General features: G+C 41.6%; 1 protein-coding gene across 5 annotated transcripts in view; it reads right to left on the reverse strand.

Moving 5' to 3' along the window:
- The window catches only part of ADGRL3 (adhesion G protein-coupled receptor L3), a 506197-nt gene that overhangs the window by 12858 nt on the left and 470459 nt on the right, over positions 1 to 22880 (reverse strand). For 3 of the 5 annotated variants that reach the window (XM_088658773.1, XM_035097281.3, XM_060268955.2), the window contains one exon: positions 11451 to 13753. The exons of the other annotated variants lie outside the window; for them this stretch is intronic. In XM_088658773.1, the coding sequence (XP_088514899.1) occupies positions 12954 to 13753 (800 nt within the window). In that variant the 3' untranslated portion in view covers positions 11451 to 12953. Of the gene's footprint in view, positions 1 to 11450; positions 13754 to 22880 lie in introns of those variants that run through there. 5 annotated transcript variants of the gene reach the window in all.

Here is a 22880-nt window from a genome sequence, read left to right on the forward strand (position 1 = left end):
GGATCATGGGAGTTTAGGCCAAAACATCTGGAGGGCTGCAGTTTGGGGATGCCTGTCCTAAGCCATTCAAATGTTCCTGTTGGAGCCTGGTGATCACCATGGAAAGGCATGTGGAGTGTTGCCAAGCAAACTGGGAGTTGGAGGCAAATTGGTGGAGAGCTTTTAAAAAAAAGATTTGAAGCCTGAGGTTGATGCAAAAGCTGCAGGGAACCAGCAGATATTCTTACAGCCATGTGTCAGAGAGATGAGCTTTTAGAAATGGCATTTTCAATCTGCTGGAGAAGGGAGATATCTTAGCTCTGCTATAATAATTTGAGTGCATTGCTTACCAGCCAGTCCTCAGGGTATGGAGCAAAGGATCCCTCCTCTTCTTTTTGACATCCTTTTAAATATTTGAAAATTTTCAACCCGTTTCCTCCTTTCCCTAGGCTGAATGATTCCAGCTTCTCTGCCTGTGCTTCTAAACCTTTTTCAGTCGTTCTGAATTCCTATAGGTGAATGCTGTACAAATAAAGGCTTAATTGGGCTGGGGTTTTAATTTCTGAATCTTGTAATTATGATAAAACCTTGAATGTGGCCTGGCCTTTTGTGGCACAGAACTGTGTTGTTGGTGTCTGTTCAGCTTGTTAACAGCTGTCGGTTTCTATATCTTCTATCACCTAACCAGTTTTATTCCTGACTCATTCCTATATTCTGTACATCCCAGTCCAGTACTGGTCCCTTTATAACCATGCTTTCCAAGTGGATTTCCAGCTACTGCAGTGTTCACTTCTAGTGTATGTTTCTGAAGATTTAGCATGGTGATGCCTTAGGCAGGGCCAGCCCAAGACATTTTGGCCCCTGAGGTAAACCACAAAATGGTGCACCGCTCCACAAAGGAAGAAAGGGTGAGTGAAGATGCACATCAGGAGCGGGGGGGGGGGGTAAAGATCTGTAGATTCTTCTGCCTGAGGCTGTTGCTTCACCTTGCCTCATAGATGGGCCAGCGCTGCCTATAGGTGACTAGTGCAAACAGAATTTTGGAGTTCAGTTACAGTTGAGTGGAAGGTAAAGTAGATTTGTAAAGATCTTGTTTCTCTGGCTAAAATGTTTGTAAAAGTTGAAAATGAAAAATAAAATTATATATTTAAAAAGATACTGTACAGTATATTCCACATCACTCTCCTTGTTTACTAAATCAGTTAATTTTCAGAAAGGAAGTTGGTTCTGGCATGATTAGTAGCAGTCAGCATGTCTTTCTAAGTCAATTTTAATCTAAGTCCTCATGTATTAGCACTTTGTTCTAGTATCTTTTCAGCTATAGAAATCAAGTAGTAGGACCACAGCTTTCTGAGTCTTCCTTCTTTCCATTTTGGAACATGTACCTGTGAATCTACACTAGTATTTTTCTGCAAGGTAACAGGCGGTTCTGCAATGATCCTAGCTAATTCCTTCAGGATCCTTTGCTGAATACAGTTAGGCAGATTTGAATTCGGGTTGTCCAAGAATCAGAGCTGGAAGATTATTCTTTCTTGCTTTCATCTGTGACCTTGCCAACCTTGCCAATAAAGTAAAGAGTGCTTCAATATGCCCGCTTTTGTATTGAACAGCAAGCCGGTAGATTATTATTTTTTTGCTCCCTTTTGATATAATGGTGTCTTAGAAAGATTTTTGAGCTGCACAAATTCCCTGTCAGACACCACACACTGAAGGGGAAGTGTGTTTATTGTACAGTTTAAAATGTTTTTGTATAATTATGCCACATATATTCTAGCAAGTTGTGCTTACAGCTAGCAATCCAATGAAAATGCAGCTGCAGAGGCAAATTAACTTCTCTCAGCCAGTAATGTACATGAGGGCCTTGAATACATTTCCTTAGGAATGTGGTGCTATCATTCTTCCCAGGGATACTAGATTAAATGGACAAGACTAATTAGTCAAAATGGACTAATTTATGAAAACATACTTTCAAGCAGTATTCTGTCTTCAAATACTGTATACAGTATATTACGCTATTGTTTAATTGCATATTTATTTTTTGATTAATATGTTTGGAGAGTTCAATACAGTACTACTTTCATATTTCGGGTCTTGTTTTTTATTTCATTTCACAAGATTCATATACTATTTGATTGTAATGAAACCTCAGAGCAGTGTGTGTGTGTATATATACAATCCCCACCCTCTTCTGCCTCTAACTGCCCTATGCATCCATATTAGTAAGGAATAGGGTGTTGCTTACCCTTCCCTCCTTCACATACAAAAGTGTCCAAACCTTTTTGCCCTGGCTTTTGACATTTGAGGTGTATATTTTTAGGATCCACCTTGCTTTTGTAATTTTAGGTTGTTATAATACGTTGCTGAAATGCTGTGCTTTAATGTTGTAACATGCTCTGTGAACTTAGGTATTATTATTATTTATTATTATTATTTATTATTATTATTATTATTATTATTATTATTATTATTATTATTATTATTATTATTATGTTTTTTTCTGGGGGGGGCGCAGGGGTATGCATACCCCTAAACATTTTGTGAATCTAAGTTTGGCCTCATTGAAGGGCAGTATTTCAATATGAGTAGTAAAATGAGAACACCCCTATACATTTTTTTTAGGGGGAAAACCACTGATTACTACTACTACTACTACTACTACTACTACCACTACTGGAGGTATGAAAACTCTTGTATATCTTTATATTTTATATACAGCTATATACAAATATACCAAGTATATTTTACTTGGTTCGCTGAGGCAGGAAGGGATATACCCTCCTGTTAAGGCAGGTGGCAGGACCAAATAATAATTGACTCTATCCTGGGAGGGATTCCCAGAAGGACTCAGATAGGCCCTGCCTAGCAACCAGGAGGTTGTCTCTCAGCAGAGATCTGTAACAGCAAGCTGCAGTGGTGAAAAGGCCTCTGTGTGCCTTTTCACATTTGCTTTTCCTATTATTTCAGTTGGACTTCTCCCTCTTTACCTCAAAAGCCCGACAGGGAAAGGCATATGGGCCTTCTGAACTCATTGCGTGTGGTATAGGGGAGCCCAGGCCATGACGTTTGGTACTCTGTGGGGCCACCGCGTGGCTTGGAAAGTCGGCTGCCTCAAGATGCACGTTGCTAGGAGAGAGAGGCAAGAAGGCGCCTGCAAAGATTGTTTGAATCCTGCTGCCACCTCCCCAAAGCGGCCTTTTCCCTCAGGGCCAGCTTGCCTCGCCCCACATTGCCTTCTCCACCACGGAGGAGAGCAAAGACTTACCAGGCTCTTGCCTTCCCTGCTGTGCCTTTGCCCCCTGCTCTGGGCAAGTGAGGGTGAGAGAAAACTCTGCTCCTCTTTGCCTCAGCCGTGTCTTGAGGAAGAAGAGTGGCAGCAGCAATGGCGCCCACTGAAGAGGACAGCACCACCAAAAACACACACCGTGAGTCTGAGGTAGAACTTGCATGAGATGCCAGGGAGGTGGGAAAGGCAGGAGTCGCCCCACGGCTTCCCTGGGTTAGGGGGTTGGTTGCTAAGTATAGTGATTTAACGTACTGAAATTGGGAATGCTTAAACCACATTACTGTGTGTTTCGTTCTGCTGTGTTCCCCAGTAACTCTTGCGCTCTTGGTTAATTTTGGTCACAGGGGAGGTTGTTGTTGTTTTTTAAAATGTCTTTCTCCATTTTGTTTGGTGTGAGGGCAATGGCTGCACCTCCATGAACACTGAAGAAGCAGCAGCATTGGATAACTCCCTCTCCTACTTTTAACAAGTATTTGGACATTGTTTTGATTTCAAGAAAAGAGTTAGTACTGCACATGATTTGGCTTCCTAGCTGCAATTTAGCTACTCTGCCAAAACGGGTGTCTGAAAGGATCTGAAAAGCTATGCCTGCCGGCTCCTGTGGAAATGGCGGGTGTCACTCAGTTCAATGATCGCACCCACTCTGCCCATAGAAGAAGCCCTATGAGGAGTGCCATGCAAGTGACATGGGCATAGGGACTGTGATAGAGGGGCTCTGGAGAAAGTAAAAGACACAGGTGTTTCCCCGAAAATAAGATACTGTCTTATATTTATTTTTCCTCAAGAAGACACACTAAGGCTTATTTTCGAGGGGGTGTCTTGTTCCAGCGGGAAGGGCTCCACACGGCACGGCCCATGCGTAGAAATCCTGCTACAGCTTATTTCCGTGACTTTTGTCTTCTGGGTTTCTGAGGGGTTTCCCTGTTGTTATTCTGTCTCTCACAGCTACAACAAACCTACCATTAAAATTATGGACTGGTCATTTCTTTGTCAGAGGGCAAACGGGCAAATTTAGCAGGGGATCAAATACCTTTCCCCCTCACTGTACAACCTTTAGAAGACACCTGAAGGTAATCTGTATAGGGAAGGTTTTTTCATGTTTCATGTTTTACAGTGGTACCTCGGGTTACAAACGCTTCAGGTTACAAATTCCGCTAACCCAGAAATAGTACCTCAGGTTAAGAACTTTGCTTCAGGATAAGAACAGAAATTGTGCGGCGCGGCGGCAGCAGCAGGTGGCCCCATTAGCTAAAGTGATGCTTCAGGTTAAGAACAGTTTCAGGTTAAGAACGGACCTCTGGAACAAATTAAGTTCTTAACCAGAGGTACCACTGTATTTTGCTTTTATAAACCCAGTCAGATGGGTGGGATAATAATAATAATAATAATAATAATAATAATAATAATAATAATAGAATTTGATGTACCTATTTTCTTTAGAGAAATGGTGGAGGCTATGGGCTAATGGTTAGGGGTAATGGGAGTTGTAGTCCAACAATGTGTTTCATACCACTCCCTTCCTCTGGCCTCCATTCCAAACACTGCATACCTAACCATGTTGAGCTGTGCCCAACATGGGCAAAGACAAGCTAGGCTTGAAGAGCTAGCTTCAGTATATCTACGGCTGCGTAAGGATGACTGATTTTCCGAGGTTCGAAAACTGTATATGCACACATTCTCTCCCCTCTTCCCTGTTTTGCTCTGGTTATTGGCCAAACAGGCCTTCCAGGTTTTTATTTCCTTTTAAAAACACACCTCCCAAAGCTGTTAGAAAAGGGATGCTTGCAGAGCGAAACACCTGGCTGGGTTTCCCTAGCTAGTCTGGGCGGCTCCCAACAGAATTAATGATGATGATAATAATAATATTAAATCAATAAAACATCAGACATTAAAAGCTGCCCTAAACAGGGTTGTCTTTACATGTCTTCTAAAAGTCAGACAGTTGTTTATTTCCTTGACATCTGATGGGAGGGCGGGTGCCACTACTGAGAAGGCCCTCTGCCTGGTTCCCTGTAACCTCACTTCTCGCAGTGAGGGAACTGCCAGAAGGCCCTCGGAGCTGGACCTCAGTGTGCGAGCTGAACGATTGGGGTGGAGACGCTCTTTAAGGTATACTGGGCCGAGGCCATTTAGGGCTTTAAAGGTCAGCACCAACACTTTGAATTGTGCTTGGAAATGTACTGGGAGACAATGTAGGTCTTTCAGGACCGGTGTTATATGGTCTCAGCTATGATGGCTATGTTCTACCTCCACTGCCAGAGGAAGAAATGGAGGTCATGTGGGGAGATTAGCTGGAGTATTATCAGTCTTACTTTCCTCTCTGCCCTTTCCCTATAAAAGTTTTGCATTTCACCCTTTTGGCATGTTGCTCTTTGCCTGGTGTTAGTTCTCATCTGCATTTTGGGCTTCTCTTTTCTCCCTAGTCTGGTCTTGGGAACTGTGGGAGGCCCTCCCTGGAAAGAGTCAACCATTAGTAAACCTTGCCTCCTGCCTTGATGGATGTTCTTCAGGAAATTGGTATGCCCTCTTTACAGTGAGTAAAATTCCTCTATTTTCCCACACAAAGCAATTTAAGCAGATTTTTAAAATCTCTATGGTGACTGTCCGTGATATCCACTCAAACTGCAATAACCTGTCATGCACTGGCTTCTGAAGCACACTGATTGTGAACTGAGCATGTTTCTTTTTAAATATATCTTTACAATATGCATTACTATGTTTTCACAAAGGATTAGATTAGACAGATGACTGTGATTCTGAAAGAGTGTGTTTGTTTAGCGTCTGTGTGAAGTTCCAGGGTGGCTTCCTCAATGAAAATCTTCCCATAGCTGCTCTTTATCTTGTGGGTATCTGCAGTCACATTGTAGGCAAAGCAGAAGATGGCAATGCATAGCAATTTAATTTAAACAAAACCCAAATGGTCAGTGCTCTTCTTGCAGGACAAAATAATAACGTAATAAAAAGGTCAGTTGCAGATAAATGCAATAATTTCAACATTTCTGAATTCAGCAATACTGATTTCTCTAGAGTGACTACTTTTGGGAAAGTGGGTGATTCAGGACAAACGTTTTAAACAGGTAGGCTGCCAGGTCTTACAAGACAAAAAAAATCTATTTGAAAACAGGAAAATGTAGAGAAAATTGAAACGTCCCTTAAGTGTCCCCCCTCCACCCCTAGATCATGACAGAAAATATTCTTAAACGAGTGACTACTGTGTAAGTGTTCTCTCTCTCTCTCTCTCTCTCTCTCTCTCTCTCTCTCTCTCTCTCTCACACACACACACACACACACACACACACACACATACACACACACACACTACTTGTCTTTGAAAAGCCCTCCATCCCCACCCCAAAGCTGTGCTTTGGCTCTCAGTACGTTTCCGAGCACAATTCAAACTGTTGGTGCTGATCTTTGAATCCCTAAATGGCCTTGGCCTAGTGTACCTGAAGGAGCGTCTCCACCCCCATTGTTCAGTCCGCACACTGAGATTCAGCACCAAGGGCCTTCTGGCGGTTCCCTCCCTGCAAGAAGTGAGGTTACAGGGAACCAGGCAGAGGGCCTTCTCGGTTGTGGCGCCCGCCCTGTGGAACACCCTCCCACCAGATGCCAAGGAAATAAACAACTATCTGACTTCTAGAAGACATCTGAAAGCAGCCCTGTTTAGGGAAGTTTTTTAATGTTTGATGTTTTATTGTGCTTTTAATATTCTGTTGGGAGCTGCCCAGAGTGGCTGGGGATACCCAGCCAGATGGACGGGATATAAATACTGTATATATATTACCATCTCATTCTGCTTCCCGTCCCCTTCCCCTAAGTACCAACTCTAAGATCAGCTGCACAATATTCTCGGTAGCTAAGCCTACAGGCCTCTGGGCAGTCTGGGACCTGACCTCTTTGGTTATTTAAATGTATTTATTGCCCACTCATCACCAATAGGTCCAAGGGTGGGCAGGGGGAAACCAGTGTAATAAATAAACAGACTCAAAACGAATCCAAGTCTTTAAAAGCACACATAATATAACATTACTGTATTAAAAGAAGGGTAAACAATGAATAGGAATTCCCGGAAGCTTGGTTTTAAAAAATGCACCTCAGCACGCCTTCTAACCACACTGAGAGTTTGTGCAAGGCACATATTTAAAAGCAGGGAGTTGCAGGGCCTGGGTGCCATGACAGAAAAGGCCGAAGAGCTAGGGAGCTGCTGCTTAGCTGTGCTGGATTTGCACTCACACCACCATCCTGAGAGCACTGGCTGAACTAAGCAGACAAGCCAGCATGTTGTAGCACATGTTAGTCAGTGGGTAGGCATGCAGGTGGGTCTTGGTCACCATGCTACTCTATCTTGCTTCTAGGTCTCATCCTGTTTCTTTCCAGAGGCTAATGACTGTGTACTTCTGTTGCTGATCGGCTCTGCCTTCTCTCTCTCTCTCTCTCTCTCTCTCTCTCTCTCTCTCTCTCTCTCTCTCTCTCTCTCTCTCTCTCTCTCTCTCTCTCTCTGAAGGTGGCAGGATGGTTCTTTGCAGTGCATTCTTCCTAGGTCTGCAGATTTCTGATTTCAGGGCATTCCTTTCCAAAGAATAAACCTTGATTACAGCTTGCACTTTGTCTGATGCGGGACAAAGCACAAATCCGGGTTTGAAAAGACACAGTAAGCTAAACCATCCTAGCTCACAGAAGCAGATGGAAACATGGCCTTCCTTCTGGGAACCCACACACATACAGTATTCTCATTAAGCCATGATTTGGCTTAGAGTTACATGCAAACTTGGCTCTAATGATAAAAGCAGCATAGAAAGAACAATCTTATTTTCTGGGTATGTAACTTCATGGCTATTTGTAAACTGGCTCTGGGGATGGAGTTTTTTATTCTTCCATGGTGAGGACACCAACATTCTCAAGCTAAGCATGTCTAGGTCTGGTCAGTGCCTGACAACCACATGCAATGCCCCTTGTGTTCCATGAAGGAAAGTAGGCACGATATAAATGGAAGATAATGAATAGTAAAATAAAAATTGCAAGTTGGAAGGGACTGTTGCAGGGAGGCAGTGCCTTTCGACAGCCCTGCAGTGTAGCTCATTTTGTTGCAGGACCAAGAACTTACTATCAGTTGGCCAAGTTTCCAGCAAGTTCTCTGTCATGTTCAGTACAATGTCCTTAATTCATGCTTCTAACATCTGGCTATCAAGTATCATAAAGCAATGTGGGTGTGGTGTGGATAAGTGTCTATTTTATGAATCTGCAAAGAATTTCACAGCAGTTTAAAACAATGATTTTGAAACATCATGATTTTAGTCCTCAAGCAAAGGCTGTTTGTCTTTATGGCCTGGGAGATAAGAAACAGACAGCATTGAAGAATCAAGGGGGCTTGGATTCTGCTTGGAGTCCTAGAGTTTAGCATAAGTATCTGCCACTCTACACTAAGCCATATTTGCAGTTGGCAACTGCAGCCATCTCATGGGAGCTTCTTTATCTGAAATAACTATGTAGTCAGAACCTTCTTGTTACAGGAACACAGTACCAGTCAGTTCGTAACTACTGCTTCAGTGGATCATAGCTTTTTCATGCAGTCCCACTGAACGTGTGGTGTTCAGGTACAGGGCTGAATTAACCGCTAAGCATTAAAAAAAAAAGGCATGTGCTTAGGGCATCAAGGGAAGGGGGGGCACCACAGAAATTCTCCATTGCCACATTTTTTACTTTAATGGTCACAAATTGCTCAGCTGGATGTTCATTTTCTCAGTTGAAGTATATTAAAAATCCTAACAGAACAACTATGCATCAAGGCAGGCTGGATGCCTTATCTTTGCTAAGTATAGAAGCAGATGTGTTATGTAAGATTAGTTTGAATGAGCTGATCAAAGGCTTTGTAATTAGAAAAAGTGGGAGAAAATTTTTCAAATATAAATAAAGTGGAAGTATACAAAAATAAACATCATTTCCCATCTTACCGTAGGTTTTGTTGCATTTCAAAAAATAAAATTTTATTTTACAGTTTTATTGTTTATATTTTGAATTAGGTATTATTGAATTAGATTATATTAGTGTCCCCATAGACACTAAAATCTTTTAAATGCTTAGGACCTCTAAAGGTCTTAATCAGGCCCTGTGTGGGTAAGTGCAGAGGCTCCATTCTGCTAAATGCCTAAAACAGGTCCCAAAATGTGTACAGTTGTGCATGCATAGGGACTTTCCATGCTAGAGCAAAGGGAATGCATGAAGGGCTCATGTTTGCCAGGAAACCTGGATAAAGGCTTCTTAGACATACGAGGCAACATGCAGGGACATCTCCCTGTAGTTTGGGCACCTCCTCTAATGACACACTGAGATAATAAAACAGCAGTAAAATAATAGCCCTGTGCAAATGACAATCAAAGAGGCAGGGGCTAGAGAGTAGGAGGTGCAGGTGGCTATGCTCCCCAACTCTCCATGTTCTAGTGGGCTTCTTTGCACCATGTGAGGTTGGAGATGGGCCCACAAGTGCAGCCCCACTCCTCTTCATGCCATGACGACCATCTGCACAGGGCTAAAGAAATGGATATGGAAAAACATAAGCGTCTTTTCTGTTCTCATGAGAGTTCACTTAATTGTTCACTGAATTCTGAGATGTTCCTAGAAGCATTTGCACACTGTTGTCACAAAAGGTGGCCTTTTATATTAACCAGAAATCATCTCCTAAACCACTTGTTTCAGTTTGTGGATTTATTCTAAACGTTTCCCTACTTAGCCCACTGGAACAGTCATTTAATTCCTCTCTCTCAATAAATAAACTTCAAGTACAACTGGGTGGATTTTTTTTATTTATTTTGCAAAATCCTGCAAGCAAGTATCAACAAAAGAGCACTTAGGTTGGGGAGTGGAATGCCAGAGGGGTTCTGTCAACATCTCTCCAGAGGATACAACTCAGCACTGCTATTTCATCTCCTCCTGAAATGTAGAGGGCCTTTTTCCAGCGCTCAAGCAATTGAGACTAATGCCTCCTTTCCAGATAACACAATTAACAAATGCCAAGCACTAAAACATAAAAACACAAAGGATCTTGGAGAGGCTTCGCAGGAGTTTCCTTTTCTCTTTGACACAATACAGGATCAAGCTAGAAGTGTCAAGAATGCAATCAATGTGCACTTTTTGCTGTACAAAACAGCCAAGGGGGAGCCTCAGCAACCATGGGTGGGGAATGGGGAGTTTAACTCTCCCCCCCCCCCCCGTATCACCATCCTGACAGAAATTTCCTCTCTGATGTGTCTGTCTGCCTGCATTTTAACAGGAGCCACTGAGAGCTCCCCTTGAAATGCAAACAGCTGTTTCAGAGAGGAATTTTTTTTGGGGGGGGGGGCTCCTGGCATAAACAGGGAGGCTGTGTTCACACACTCCCGTTTAGCAGTGTAAACTGAGTTTCCGTTGCTGGGCTTTTAACCCATGCTCACAGGACTGTTATCCAAAATGCATGTGTGCCCTGTTCTTTGTTACAAGCTACTACTGTTTGATGTGCTGTTTCTCAAACCAGCTTCACACCAAGTGGTCTCTAGCCAAGGTGTGAACACTTTTGCCCAGGATAAAGACATCCCCACTCAGTCCACATTCCCTGGTGTGAACACAAACAGAAATGAAATGAAGCCGAGCTCATGTGAACAGCTAAGAAAGAAAGAAAGTGCTGTGGGAAAATAACTTCACAGTAATGTGAACCCACTCAAAGTTAATTTCTCCCACAATATACACTCCTGAGGCTGCTTAGAATCACCCTTGGTTGCTGTTTAGATACATATATGTAATTAAAGGCAAGTTAATTGCATTTATGAAAAGGATGCCACGTCTAGTTTGTCCCACATCGTTATTGATATCGTTATTGATATCATCAAAAGCTACACACAGGATGGACCACGTATAAAAAAGTATGATGAAAAATATAGTCTGAAGTCCTCTTAATATGAAATGCTACTGCAAAAGCAAACAATAACAGAAGCCTCCAGTATAAAACAAGATATTTCCCATGCCTGCCTCATCATTCTAGAATTTTGGCTTAATTTTCCCCCAGATCCTCTCTGCATAATTCTGTGCTGAATAATCCTTTTATTTGCATAGCTACCTTCAGCTCCAAAAGAGCTGAACTCCTTTTGCTGAAGATGGAAAGAGGGAGATAAATTAGGAGAGACTGATTGTACAGGACATATATACAGTGCCTTCTAAATCGTAATCAGTTGTTTATTGGTTGGCAAACAAATTTCACTATTACAACAAATATTAGTAATGAGGTCATTCAACTTGGCGACCATACAAAATGCATCATAAATAAAAAAAAGTAGAATCTGTGCTGCTAATTTACCCCCTGGGAAGGCCTACATTACTTTAAATCTTGTCAAATAAATACATTTCCTGTTAGGAAGGGTTTTTATTTAAAACCACTTAAAAATAGGGTTTTATATTTTCTTTTTTAAATAGTTTCTATGAATCAGTCTTTTTTATTTTTTGCTTTTCACCACTGCAGTACAAGTTCCTAGTTTGGGGACTAGACTTTGACTCCTGCAGAGGTATTGCGCTCACATGCAGAAGCCCCATTATTTCTCTAATAATATCCAGACTCCTAGGAAGGACTCCCTCTGAAGGTCTGTTGCCACAAATGCAGCATCTCAAGCGATTGTGCACTGTAAACATAAAGGTTCATCCAGTTTTCCAATTTGAGAAAGGTCTTATTGGCAAATTTATAGACTGAATAATGAAATAAAGTGTGTCGGAAAATATATATAATATTTATATATATATTCATATATCTCAGACTACTGAAGTGTGCGTGTGACTGAACTGAGAGATAAAAAGATCTTTATAAAGTGAATTACTTTATTTTACCCAGTGAATTCTTTTTAATGGAAAAATGGCCAAAAAAGGATATATGAAAAATCTTGCTCCTACTGGTAGACAAACTTGCAAGACCAGCACAACAGAAAAAAGTTTGTTTTGTTTTTCCACTACATTAACAGGGACGCAAGTTCTGGCGGAACAAAAAGCAGACTATATGTGCAATGCTAGTATCTGTACATTACATAGGAATTGTTCCATTTTTTTCTGCCATTAGAATTATCATCAGTTAATACAGCAAAACATAAAAATATGCCGTGTAGCATACAATTACAGACTCCCTTTCTATTTCATTAGGTTTTGTTTGCTCCACAGCTAAGTGAGCTGCGGTTAAATCAAGTGGTGAGAGACCAAAAAACTATTATGTGATACAGATTCAGAATAAACAGTTTCGCTATTTTTGCTTCTGTTTTGTGCAGCACTCCAATCTAGATGCATCATTGCTAGTTGTTTCAAATGGCCTTTTGTAAATCAGGTCCTTGGTAATAAGAGAAAGAGAGCACCCAAAGATGCTTAAACAAACACAGTATAATTTGAGAAGGCCACACAGTGGACCATTTCCTGGTGCATCCCTTTAATTAGCATACTGAAGTCTTTCTTAGGTGGGGCAACAGGGGCCGGGGTGGGGTGGGGTGAGAGAATCACAGCAGTTAGCATTCTTCCTGGGTGGGCCTACAAATTCCATTAAAAAGGTATGAGAATTGTTTGTTGTTTAGAACAGCATGAAGTAGGAGGACACACAATATTACCACCGCTTTGATTTAACTCCAAACAGTAATCCAGGTGTGGGACCGGGGGGGGGGGGGCATTTGTTTTGTTAAAATGTTTGCTTAATGTTCTATAGACTAGTGACCAAGTGAGCTGGTCCTTTGGAGGTTTCTTCTGACGGGGTCCCATCCTTGTTTGGTGGGACTATAAATCCATCACTGCTGCCTCGCCCCAACTGGTAATAAGTGTGTAGCTGCTGGACATGGTTTCTGGAGCCCAGGTTTGGCATGCTCTTGTAGTACACGTCATCAGCATCACCACTTTTGGCTGGCGGGAGGTCGGTCTGAGTGCTGGTGGTGATGCTTTCTGCGGCAGGCATGCCGGCCAGAGCAGGCATACTAGTATAAAGAGAGTCCCTTTTGGGGGACTGGAGATCTTCTGTGTGCTCATTGGTTAGCAAAGGGAAAAAACTCTCACTGTTGTCTTGCGGAATCCGTCGCCTGCTGTAATGGTGAGGCTGGTGGTTCTCTGCAGAGTAAACCCTTGGGGGTAACAATGGCGCATCTGATTCCTCGTGGATGAGTTCCAAACCCAGGGCCTCTTCTTGGTTGAAGGAGGTGGCGTCATTGAGAACGATGGCATCGTCCCCACTCCCGCTGCCTAGGTTGTTGACGAATTTGTTCACCAGATTCCTGTTCTGTTCGTTAGAGCACTCATGGTTGTTCAGGTAGGAAGGTATATAATTGGAAGTGAGTTCTTTCAGGATCTTCTTCTCTAAGGCAGTCTCACTGTGGTTATAGCTACGGTCAATTATTTGCACACAGTTGCTCAGGTACTCGCTGCTGGCAATGCTGTAGCTATTGCCGTGGTTACCATTCAGTGGTAGAGTATCCATGACACTTGTATCCCTGGCATTGTTCAGAAGCCCCTCTGAAAAATATCACACAAGAAAGGTTGACTTGTACCAAAAGGTATATATGCATGTGGGTCTTGCTCTAAATGCCTAGCGACCTAAGGAGCAATGCTATACTATTTTGCTACATCATACAATAACCGTGCAAAAAGGAGAGAGAGGGAGAGAAAGAAAGAAAGAGGAAAGGGAAAGAAAAAGGAATACATAACTTGCTGGGTTTGGGGTCAAGGAAAACAGTTTGGATTTAGTACAGAAATGTAGAGCCTGAGAAAGTGCATTTTGGAGGGAGGGTGCAAACATAAAATACAAATCACCAGGATAAAATTCAGTTTCTCATGCTCAGCAACCATACTGGGGTTAACTGAGTTGCCCAGGTGGGGAATGGTTGCAGCTCAGTGCTAGAGCATCTGCTTTCCTGGTGAAGCTCTCAGCTCTCCGGCCCCTCCAGATACAGCTGGGACATACCCCAGTCTGAAATTCTGCAGAGCTGCTGTTGGTCAGTGTAGATAGTATTGTAGACAGGCCAATGGCCTGACTTGTATTCCAGCTTCCTAGGTTTCTATCAATTACCGATTTAACTTTGTCTCTAGTTCGTTTGTTTCTGCATATAATAAATTATTCTGAATGGAAACTTTTATACCCCTGAAAAATATCTGCAAGCTGTGGCAGAACTAATGTGTTGCAAGATGACTGCTATCTAATTGCTTGTTATTGTTATTGCTGTTCTGAGTTAAATCAAAGAAGATTTAAGATATACAATTGCATCACAAGTTTATTGTATTGCTTTAAGAGTGAAGGTTGACAAGGCACCAGGGAACCCGATAAGATCTCTTACTGCTTTTGACTTATTTATTTCCTGAAATTATACCCAACCCTTTCTCCCTAAAGCAGCCACATGCAGGTGGGGAGTGATTTTAAATCATTTCTTCCACACACATTTCCTGTGTTAAACCACTCACAGAGCTGCTAGTTGACCTATATACTATAGTTTTCCCTGGAGGAGGGTAATGAATTTGAGAACACAGCCCAGAGTAAGGTTTAAAGAAGCCTGCTCCCATGGCCACCTCCCCAGTCTTAAAATACAATACCTGTGAGAGATCTGGTCATGAATCTCTTGGCATTTCAGCTACCTTGGCCCTAAAAAGTAGTATTGCTATTGTTATTATTTTTTAAAATCCTTCCCAGCAGCAACTATTGCCACAATTCAGATTCATAGCAATCATAACTAGTCCAAACAAAATGATGTGTCACACAGTTGCCTGTTTATTCAGAAGTAATCCCCACTATTTTCAATGGGTCATTTTTGCAAGTGTGTCTAGGACTGTAGCCAATTAGAAAGTGGGAGGTATTTCCAAGTAAAGAGGCCCAGGGTCGAGCTGTGTGGTTGCAATCCTTAGTGTAGTTAGAAGAAAGCAGGTCCCATTTAACTCAGTGGGATTTCTTTATTTTTCTTTTTAAATAACTGTGCCTGGGATTATGCTGCATGCAAATCAACAAGTCCCTGACATCTCAAGATTATAAAAACAGGACTGTTGGGGCCTCTTGTAATGCAACAAGGCTGGCATTAGTAGACCTTGCTATTCCACTCCCCAAGTTAATTCTAATCTTGAAGTTTCTGTTTGATAGATATTAACTGCAACTATCATTTCATTGTAATACTGAAAACAGCTTGTTGAATTTGATATATTTTGTAATGAATTCTTTTTCAGTTTTGTGGTGCTGCATTTTTATGTTTATTATAAGCTGCTTTGGGCATAATCCACCATGGAAAAGTGGCATATAGTAAATAAATTGAATGAAACTGAATATCTGTTATGCAAGGCGGGGTCGTTGTTTTTTAAATTCAGCATGCACGTTACAATATTAATTCTTAAAATGGCCTGGAATTAATGAGGTTGCATAACCAAACTTCATAATCAATTGTGAATGATATATTGAAAGCTGCCTTGAAAGGGCCTGACCCTAAAAGACTTCCTATGCATACATATTAAGGCTACAATCCTATACTGTAATTACTTACCTGAGATAAAGTCCCATTGATTCAGCAAGTCTAATGTCGTAATAAACATGGACAGGATCAACCCTGTTAGTCAGTTTAGACTGGTTGTGACTGCTATATATAGAATTGTGTTTAATAGCTGCATTTGTGAATGTGTCATTTTATTTTTGCTGCAACTTCTTGAAACAACACAATAAAATTGTGATGGTTTAATTTCTTATTTTGAAAGATTTAACACTGACTTCTGTTGGGTTTTGCATTTAATATATTCTTTTTGGTGCTTGTTTCACCACTGGTAGGCCTGTATAATAAAGATGTTCCAAGGCTTCATCAGAATCTACATGCAATAAATTAGGCATATACACTGCCTAGGAATAAGAAACCTTCGTTGGTAAGGTTAGTTGTACATATTTCTAATACATATCATGTATTGGTACAATTATACATTTTTCATACTTTTATTAAGGACTGTAATGAAAACTGGGCCTGATTCCCACCCACCCAGAGTACCGAAATAGTTTGAGGGAAGTTCTTCTACAAGCAACTCAGGGAGCTAATTCTGTGTGTGTGTGTGTGGGGGGGAATCCAAATCTCAAACTGTCCTCTTGGTGTGAAGTTGTAGGAGCTCAGGGAATCTGAGTATTTTCCTTTGTCAATCTGCCTTTAAGCTTTGCTATTCAGGTGGGTGTTAAGGTGAATGAGCAACTGGAGGAGAGTAGAGCCTTTGAAGTGTTTTACAAACCAGACTGGGTTGCAATAACTGCTTTAAGCCTCATGTGTGGAAAATGCTCTTAAGGCACATTCCAATGGCAGCTTTCTGCTTACAATTTCATGCTGCAGCACATGGCTGTCAATGTGGCAAGAGGCCCCAGGGGAAAGAAGGAATCTCTTCCACCCAGCTTTGGCGATATAAAGGCTACCATTGCCCCTTTTCTTTATTACTTCTCTTTTGCCTTACCCATGAGTTCCAATTAGTGCTTGGGAGAGATGGGTATAGATGCTGGTGTTTGTATTTTTTCAAAGGGAGATGGGCTGTTGTTTCTTTGCTCCAGCATGTTCTGCTGCAACCTGGGACTTTTCAACCGAGCACGAAGTAAGCTAAATAGCCTACAAAAGCTTCCTCCTTAAGGATGCAACACCCCGCAATCAGGACTTACACCATGCCCTACAGCTGTGCACATGCAAGATCCTCCCTTCCTTCTTTTCCTTTATTAACATTTAAGCATGAGGAAGTGTTATTTGAAGCTAAAAAAGCTAGCCCACTGCTTTGTAAACTTCAATTGGTCCTGTTCAAGGCATTAGACTGAGGCAGCCTGCACAATTTAAGAGACAGTCGGGTTGGAAGTGTCGAAAGAGCAATTGCACTGGAGCCATATGGGTGAGATGCTCTATGGGAGACAATAAGTCAGACATCAGATGCTGGTGATCCACCTGGGCTTCCTTAATTAATATTGTAATCCTTTTGACACACACAAAACATGAGACAGGATTAATGCTTTCACATTGCTCTTCCTGTTAGTTCAGCTGCTGTTGCCAGAGACAGCAGACAAGGCTGAACCAACATTGCCGGATTAGAAAAGCAATTTGTTGGCAAAATGTTGGCCATCCATATCAGCAAGAAAAACCTTTTATACACTGTTAGTGTACCTTCTGAAAATACTGAATTCAGTCTGCATCTGTGAGGCAGAACTGCCAGGATGTGTGCTTAGGATTGCAGTTTGGCATTTCTCTGAATTGAAATTTCTCCAAAAGGTCATTTTAATTTTGAATTTACCAGATGTACATCAAATCTGTGTTTCAGACAGAGAGAGAGAAAAACTCATGGGTAAAAATAGAACAACCATCACAGATGAAGAATGGAGCCATTTATTTTCACAGTATAAATCTATCCATCACCGACAGTATCTGAGGGGCAAAACAAGAGGTAGTTGCAAAATCTCGAGAGTGGTCACAGCTCTGCATTAAGACATTGTTCCTTCTTTCTTCTGCTAAGAAGAAAGAATTATTAGCTGCAATATTGTTTTTAAAGGAAAATAAATCAATTTTCAATTGCTTTGCATTGAAAATGTTCAGCTCTCATTAAAGATGCCACAGCAACATGAGAAAACAGTATGACTTTGCAGACAAAAAGTGTTTTTAACATAAAAGAAATTTCATTCTCACACACAATTACACAAAACTTAAAACATACTGGATGAAAGACAAAATGAAAAAATAGACACAACAGAAGCATCTAATATCTATCAATATTTATAGAATATGGCTTAATTCTTGATTTCTGCATTGTGAGAGATGAACTGTTTTAAATATCTACATCATTGATATATGATGCATTAAAAAGTGAACTAAAAAAAATTACATTTGATATGCAATGTTTAGCTTTACTCCCATACTTGTCTCTCTGTAGGGCTCTAAACGACAGCATGAAGAAAAGGAAAGAAAAAACAACAAGTAAGCTTACAGCGACAATAGGAGGAATATGGTTCAAAAGCAAATTGATGATATGCAGAAAAAGTGTTAACAGAAAGCATTTCAACTTTTGAAGCAAATGACGTTACATTGCATGGATTAGATATACGTGCTTGACATATTAGTCATAACATGTTTTATTCACAATGATAGATGTTTTGGTTTTATAAACCCCGTCCTCAAAATTTTTAAAGCAAAATCACCATGCACTAGTTATGCCAGTAAATATCCAAGGCTATTTCCTGAGTTTTCAAACAAGTGCTTTTACTTAATTATGGCACCTATCGCTTGCTTGCATGTTAAAATGCTTGCCTACTTGTCTATGTGAGCACTGCACTACTATTGTAAACTTTTTATTTTCATTCACAGCCTTCAAAGTACTCTTATAATGAACACTAGCATTGTGAGGAACATTTCTAGAGAGTTGTCAAGCTTTTCTAGGCCCCAGTACAGAGCCCACTGCAACCAAAACACTCCTTGAGCTAGTGGGGAATTTTCTGTGAAAACTAGTTAATAGGTGAATATGAATATTTTTGATGAATACAAAATGGACCCTTCAGAAATGTTCAAACTTCAAGATAATTTTATCACCAACATTTTTTCCTGGGGGACTCCACACTCTTAGACCTCTGCTTTACTTACCCAACCAAATCCATATTCAGTCCAGAGCGAGTCAGACTTCGCTTCAGCCCAGTCTAGAACCATTAAGAGTCCAATGAAGAAGAGGAGGAGTTTGGATTTGATATCCCGCTTTATCACTACCCTAGGGAGTCTCAAAGCGGCTCACAATCTCCTTTCCCTTCCTCCCCCACAACAAACACTCTGTGAGGTGAGTGAGGCTGAGAGACTTCAGAGAAGTGTGACTAGCCCAAGGTCACCCAGCAGCTGCATGCGGAGAAGCGGGGACGTGAACCTGGTTCACCAGATTATGAGTCTACCGCTCTTAACCACTACACCACACTGGCTGTCCATGATTTTCTGAATGCTGCACTTCTAAGGGAACAAGGGTGAGGCTAAAGTATGATTCTTCCTTCAACTGCTTAATTCAGACAAGAAATGCCCTTGCTTCCATAACAGCAACTTCTAAGGCCCATTTCATAAGTTCAACTTGCAATGCTGTACTTGCCTGGAAGTGGAACTGAGCAGTACCAATCCACATGGGAATTTACTTGTACAAAGCTGCTGCTTCTCATTTGCGCCAGAAACAGTCAGCTCCTAATTATTATGCTGGTGTGGTTGAAATCAGCACAGCTACTTAGAGAACCACTAAATGGGACAAATAAAAAAGCCCATAGGGACTCACCATGTTAACATCTTCATGTATGTGGAAGGCCAACATATCAGGGAGATTTACTAGCTTTGATGGAGCAGGGAGAATGAAATTTAGGTCCAAGTTTAATTGTGTTAGCATCTGTCAGTGTGGGTTCCAGGTTTGGGAAGGCCCTAGGCCCTAGGGTAAGATGGCCTGCCTCTGCAAGTAAGCCTATCTCCTCCTCACCAACAGGAGTGCCATCTTGGCCCCGCGATTGTGGGTGCCCGGGGCCATGAATGCCATGCAGCATGCCTGGCCCTGCTGCCAAAAATTGTGGATGTCTGGGGAATTTTGTGGGGGCTCAGGCATCCAGGGCCCCAGGGAGCCGGAACCTATGCTCACCAACATCCCTTCTACCCATTCTGGGTCCAATCTCTACAACTGCCGTGAAGCGCAGTGCAGGGTGCGGTAAGAATGCTGCTCTGTCTCCACACTCTATGCCACTACTTGAATGCTTAGGTGGGGCAAGCACCCCAACAAGGAGAGAAAGCACCTGGCCCTGGACCCCCAGCTTTGGCAGGTGCACAGCAATGTCTACTTCTGGTACTGCCATGATCCCTAAATACATATGCCAGTGAACATATTTGGAAAACTTTGGACTTCAATTTCCACCATCCTTGGACATTGGTCATGATGGCTGGGGCTGATGGGATTGAGAATTCAACAACAACCTGAAGGCCACAATGCTGTCACGAGCAATTATAGCTATACAACATGGCTGGATTATTCAAAAACAGTCTCTCATGTGGAATAGCATCTGCAGTGTTTTATTTTCAAATAGCAGTCCTGATGCAAGTGAAAAGGACAACTGAGAGAGAGGGCCTGTCCCACCATGAGGCTTGCTATTGTTCCAGAGAAGAAGTACCTGCCACCCTCCTGCTTGGGACACCTATTCTAAAGGGCAGGTATGAGTGAAGTTACTTATTATTGATATATGTTAAACTGCCCCAGAAAATAAGATCTCTGTACTGCATGTAGTATAGCAGTTGGGTGCCATCTTGTGAACACTTCTGTGTCCAGAGATAAACTCTGCAGAGTCTTTCAGGTGGATGTAGTAGACAAGTCTGGATTTCTGGCCACTTAGCATCACTAGTGAAATATGTTTCCAATGTACATCTTGGCTTGGATCCTAAGTAGCGAAGGTGTAGGAGACTTGTGCAAGGAGACCTTCAACCTCCTGCATTCCTCCACCAGCTGCTTCTTGAGGATGTACTACTGCCTGATTTGGGCAATCTCCTCTTACTCCAGTTGCTCCTCCCCTCCCCATCTCCCAACCTTCCAGGGAGATCTTTTTTAAAAAAAAGCTGGGGTGGGGGTATCATAAGCAGGTATCATAATGAATGGAAAACTCCCCATGCATGAATTTACTTCTGCTCATTAGGATACAAGCCATTAATATAGCCTTAAATCCTTGTATTTTAGTTTTTAAGTCTAGTTCTCACATGTAGAAAACATAATGGACACACACACACACACACACACACACACACTGAGGACTATAGCTCATGTCAGTTTTTAAATATATATATATTTCAGGTATCAAAAAAAAAGGGGGGGAGAAGAAGATAGAAGAAGACTGCCTGAGGCAAAAGGAGTAGAATTTGTGCAGAGCAATGAAGATGGAGAGGATGAAACTGATTCCTACAAATGTTTAAATGCCCAGAGTGCTGTAACTTGCAAGTAATGGGAAGGATCATCAGTAAATTATTTATTTTGCAGACATATTTACCTTGCTTTTTCAAACAAGTTCCCAGGGCAGCTGCTTTTATCTGACAGGATAGGGTTGCCAAAACAACTAAAGACACTGGCAAGTACTGAATTTGTGTACCTCTTTTGCAGTGATTGTTATAAGACGTACCCATGGAGACAACTCTCAAAAGAATATCTCTGCCAGAAACATAAGACAACTGCTCATGCTGTAGGTGAAGACTCTCAGCCACTTGTTCAGTCACAAATACCATTTCATCAGAAGGCAGGTAATGGGAATAGAAGCTAGTTGAAAGCTTCATGCAGATCATATTTTTGAAGGCCACATTTAATGGAACATATGTTAAATACCAGCTATATTGAATTTCAAATATCTATATGTTTGAAGGCTCAGTTCTTCAAATATCAAGTGTACCCAAGTGATATGTATCATGTGTGCATTATGTGTTTGTCATTGAACTGCATTACAACACAAACTGTACACATAAGTACTGGTATTTAACTGAAGTATGAGAATGCAGCAAACACAATCCGAAAAGTTAAGGACCCCACTGCATGCTGCTTTAGCATTATCTGGCTTGAATGAAATGGAGACAAAAGGACAAGGAGGTGAAGGTCTCGTGCTCACCATCTTTCAAATTATGGCAGAGAAGGTATTGCCACATTGCGCTGTTGTGAACAAAGTGACTAACCCTGCATCCTATGGCCCCTTGGATGGTATCCTGGGAACCAAAGTAAACATTGGCTCTCCCTTTGGGAGGACAGAGAGGGAGACTCAGGGCCAGATTCTCCCTTCCCATTGCTGTAGCAACCTCTGCAGTCCTGGCCCTACAACCAGAGATCTGACATGAACAGGGCCAGAAAGCATCTATCGCCTTTCCAGTCATCCAACATGCCCTCCTGCCAGGGAATAAAACTATGCTAGCCTTGGAGGGAGGAAATGGAAAAATAAAACATTTTTTAAAGGATGGAGGAGTGCAAAAGGGCTCTTCTGCTGTGACTATATATAGATAAAATTACATTCTAAAGAGTTCTTAATAAGGCAAATGGAGATCTTAGTGCCAAGCCAATATATATATTTCCTGCTGAGGTAAGATTGTATAAAAAGCCTACAAGAATGCACAACTGTTGAACTCAGCAGTAGGAAGTGTTGATTTAACTTGAAAGACAGTTTCTTTGACAACAATGATTTACAGCGAGCACTATCATAGGGGATGGTGTTATTTTGTGTTGGTTTTCTTTAGAGAGCTGTTCATTTTCTCTCCAAAGCAATTTTATGGAAAAAAACCTGAACATGGCAAAATGATGAAAGCGATAGTGAGCTTGATGAGGAGCAGTCAACATGCATGGTTTGTCTGAAAGAAAGTAGCTTAAAATAATTGAGTCATAGCACAATGGAAAGAAATGCACGCCACTTCATATAAATGCTCTAGTTGCCCTACGTTCTACATAAGTAAGGGCTCCTCCAGACTTCCTTTTGTGCTACATTTCTAGTCACAAGCCTGCGCTTTAAAGCACTGTGTCCGAGTGCTTTTTTGGCGGGCCCTGGAGCTTTCCCCACAAAACCCTGCTCTTTACCACTGAATTGGAGCAAATTCTAACTCACGGGAAATCAGAATTGCACATTAAAGTGTGGACCTGTGTCTAGAAAGTGTGG

Source organism: Zootoca vivipara, chromosome 15, assembly GCF_965207765.1.
Source record: "Zootoca vivipara chromosome 15, rZooViv2.hap1.1, whole genome shotgun sequence".
Lineage (NCBI taxonomy): Eukaryota > Metazoa > Chordata > Lepidosauria > Squamata > Lacertidae > Zootoca > Zootoca vivipara.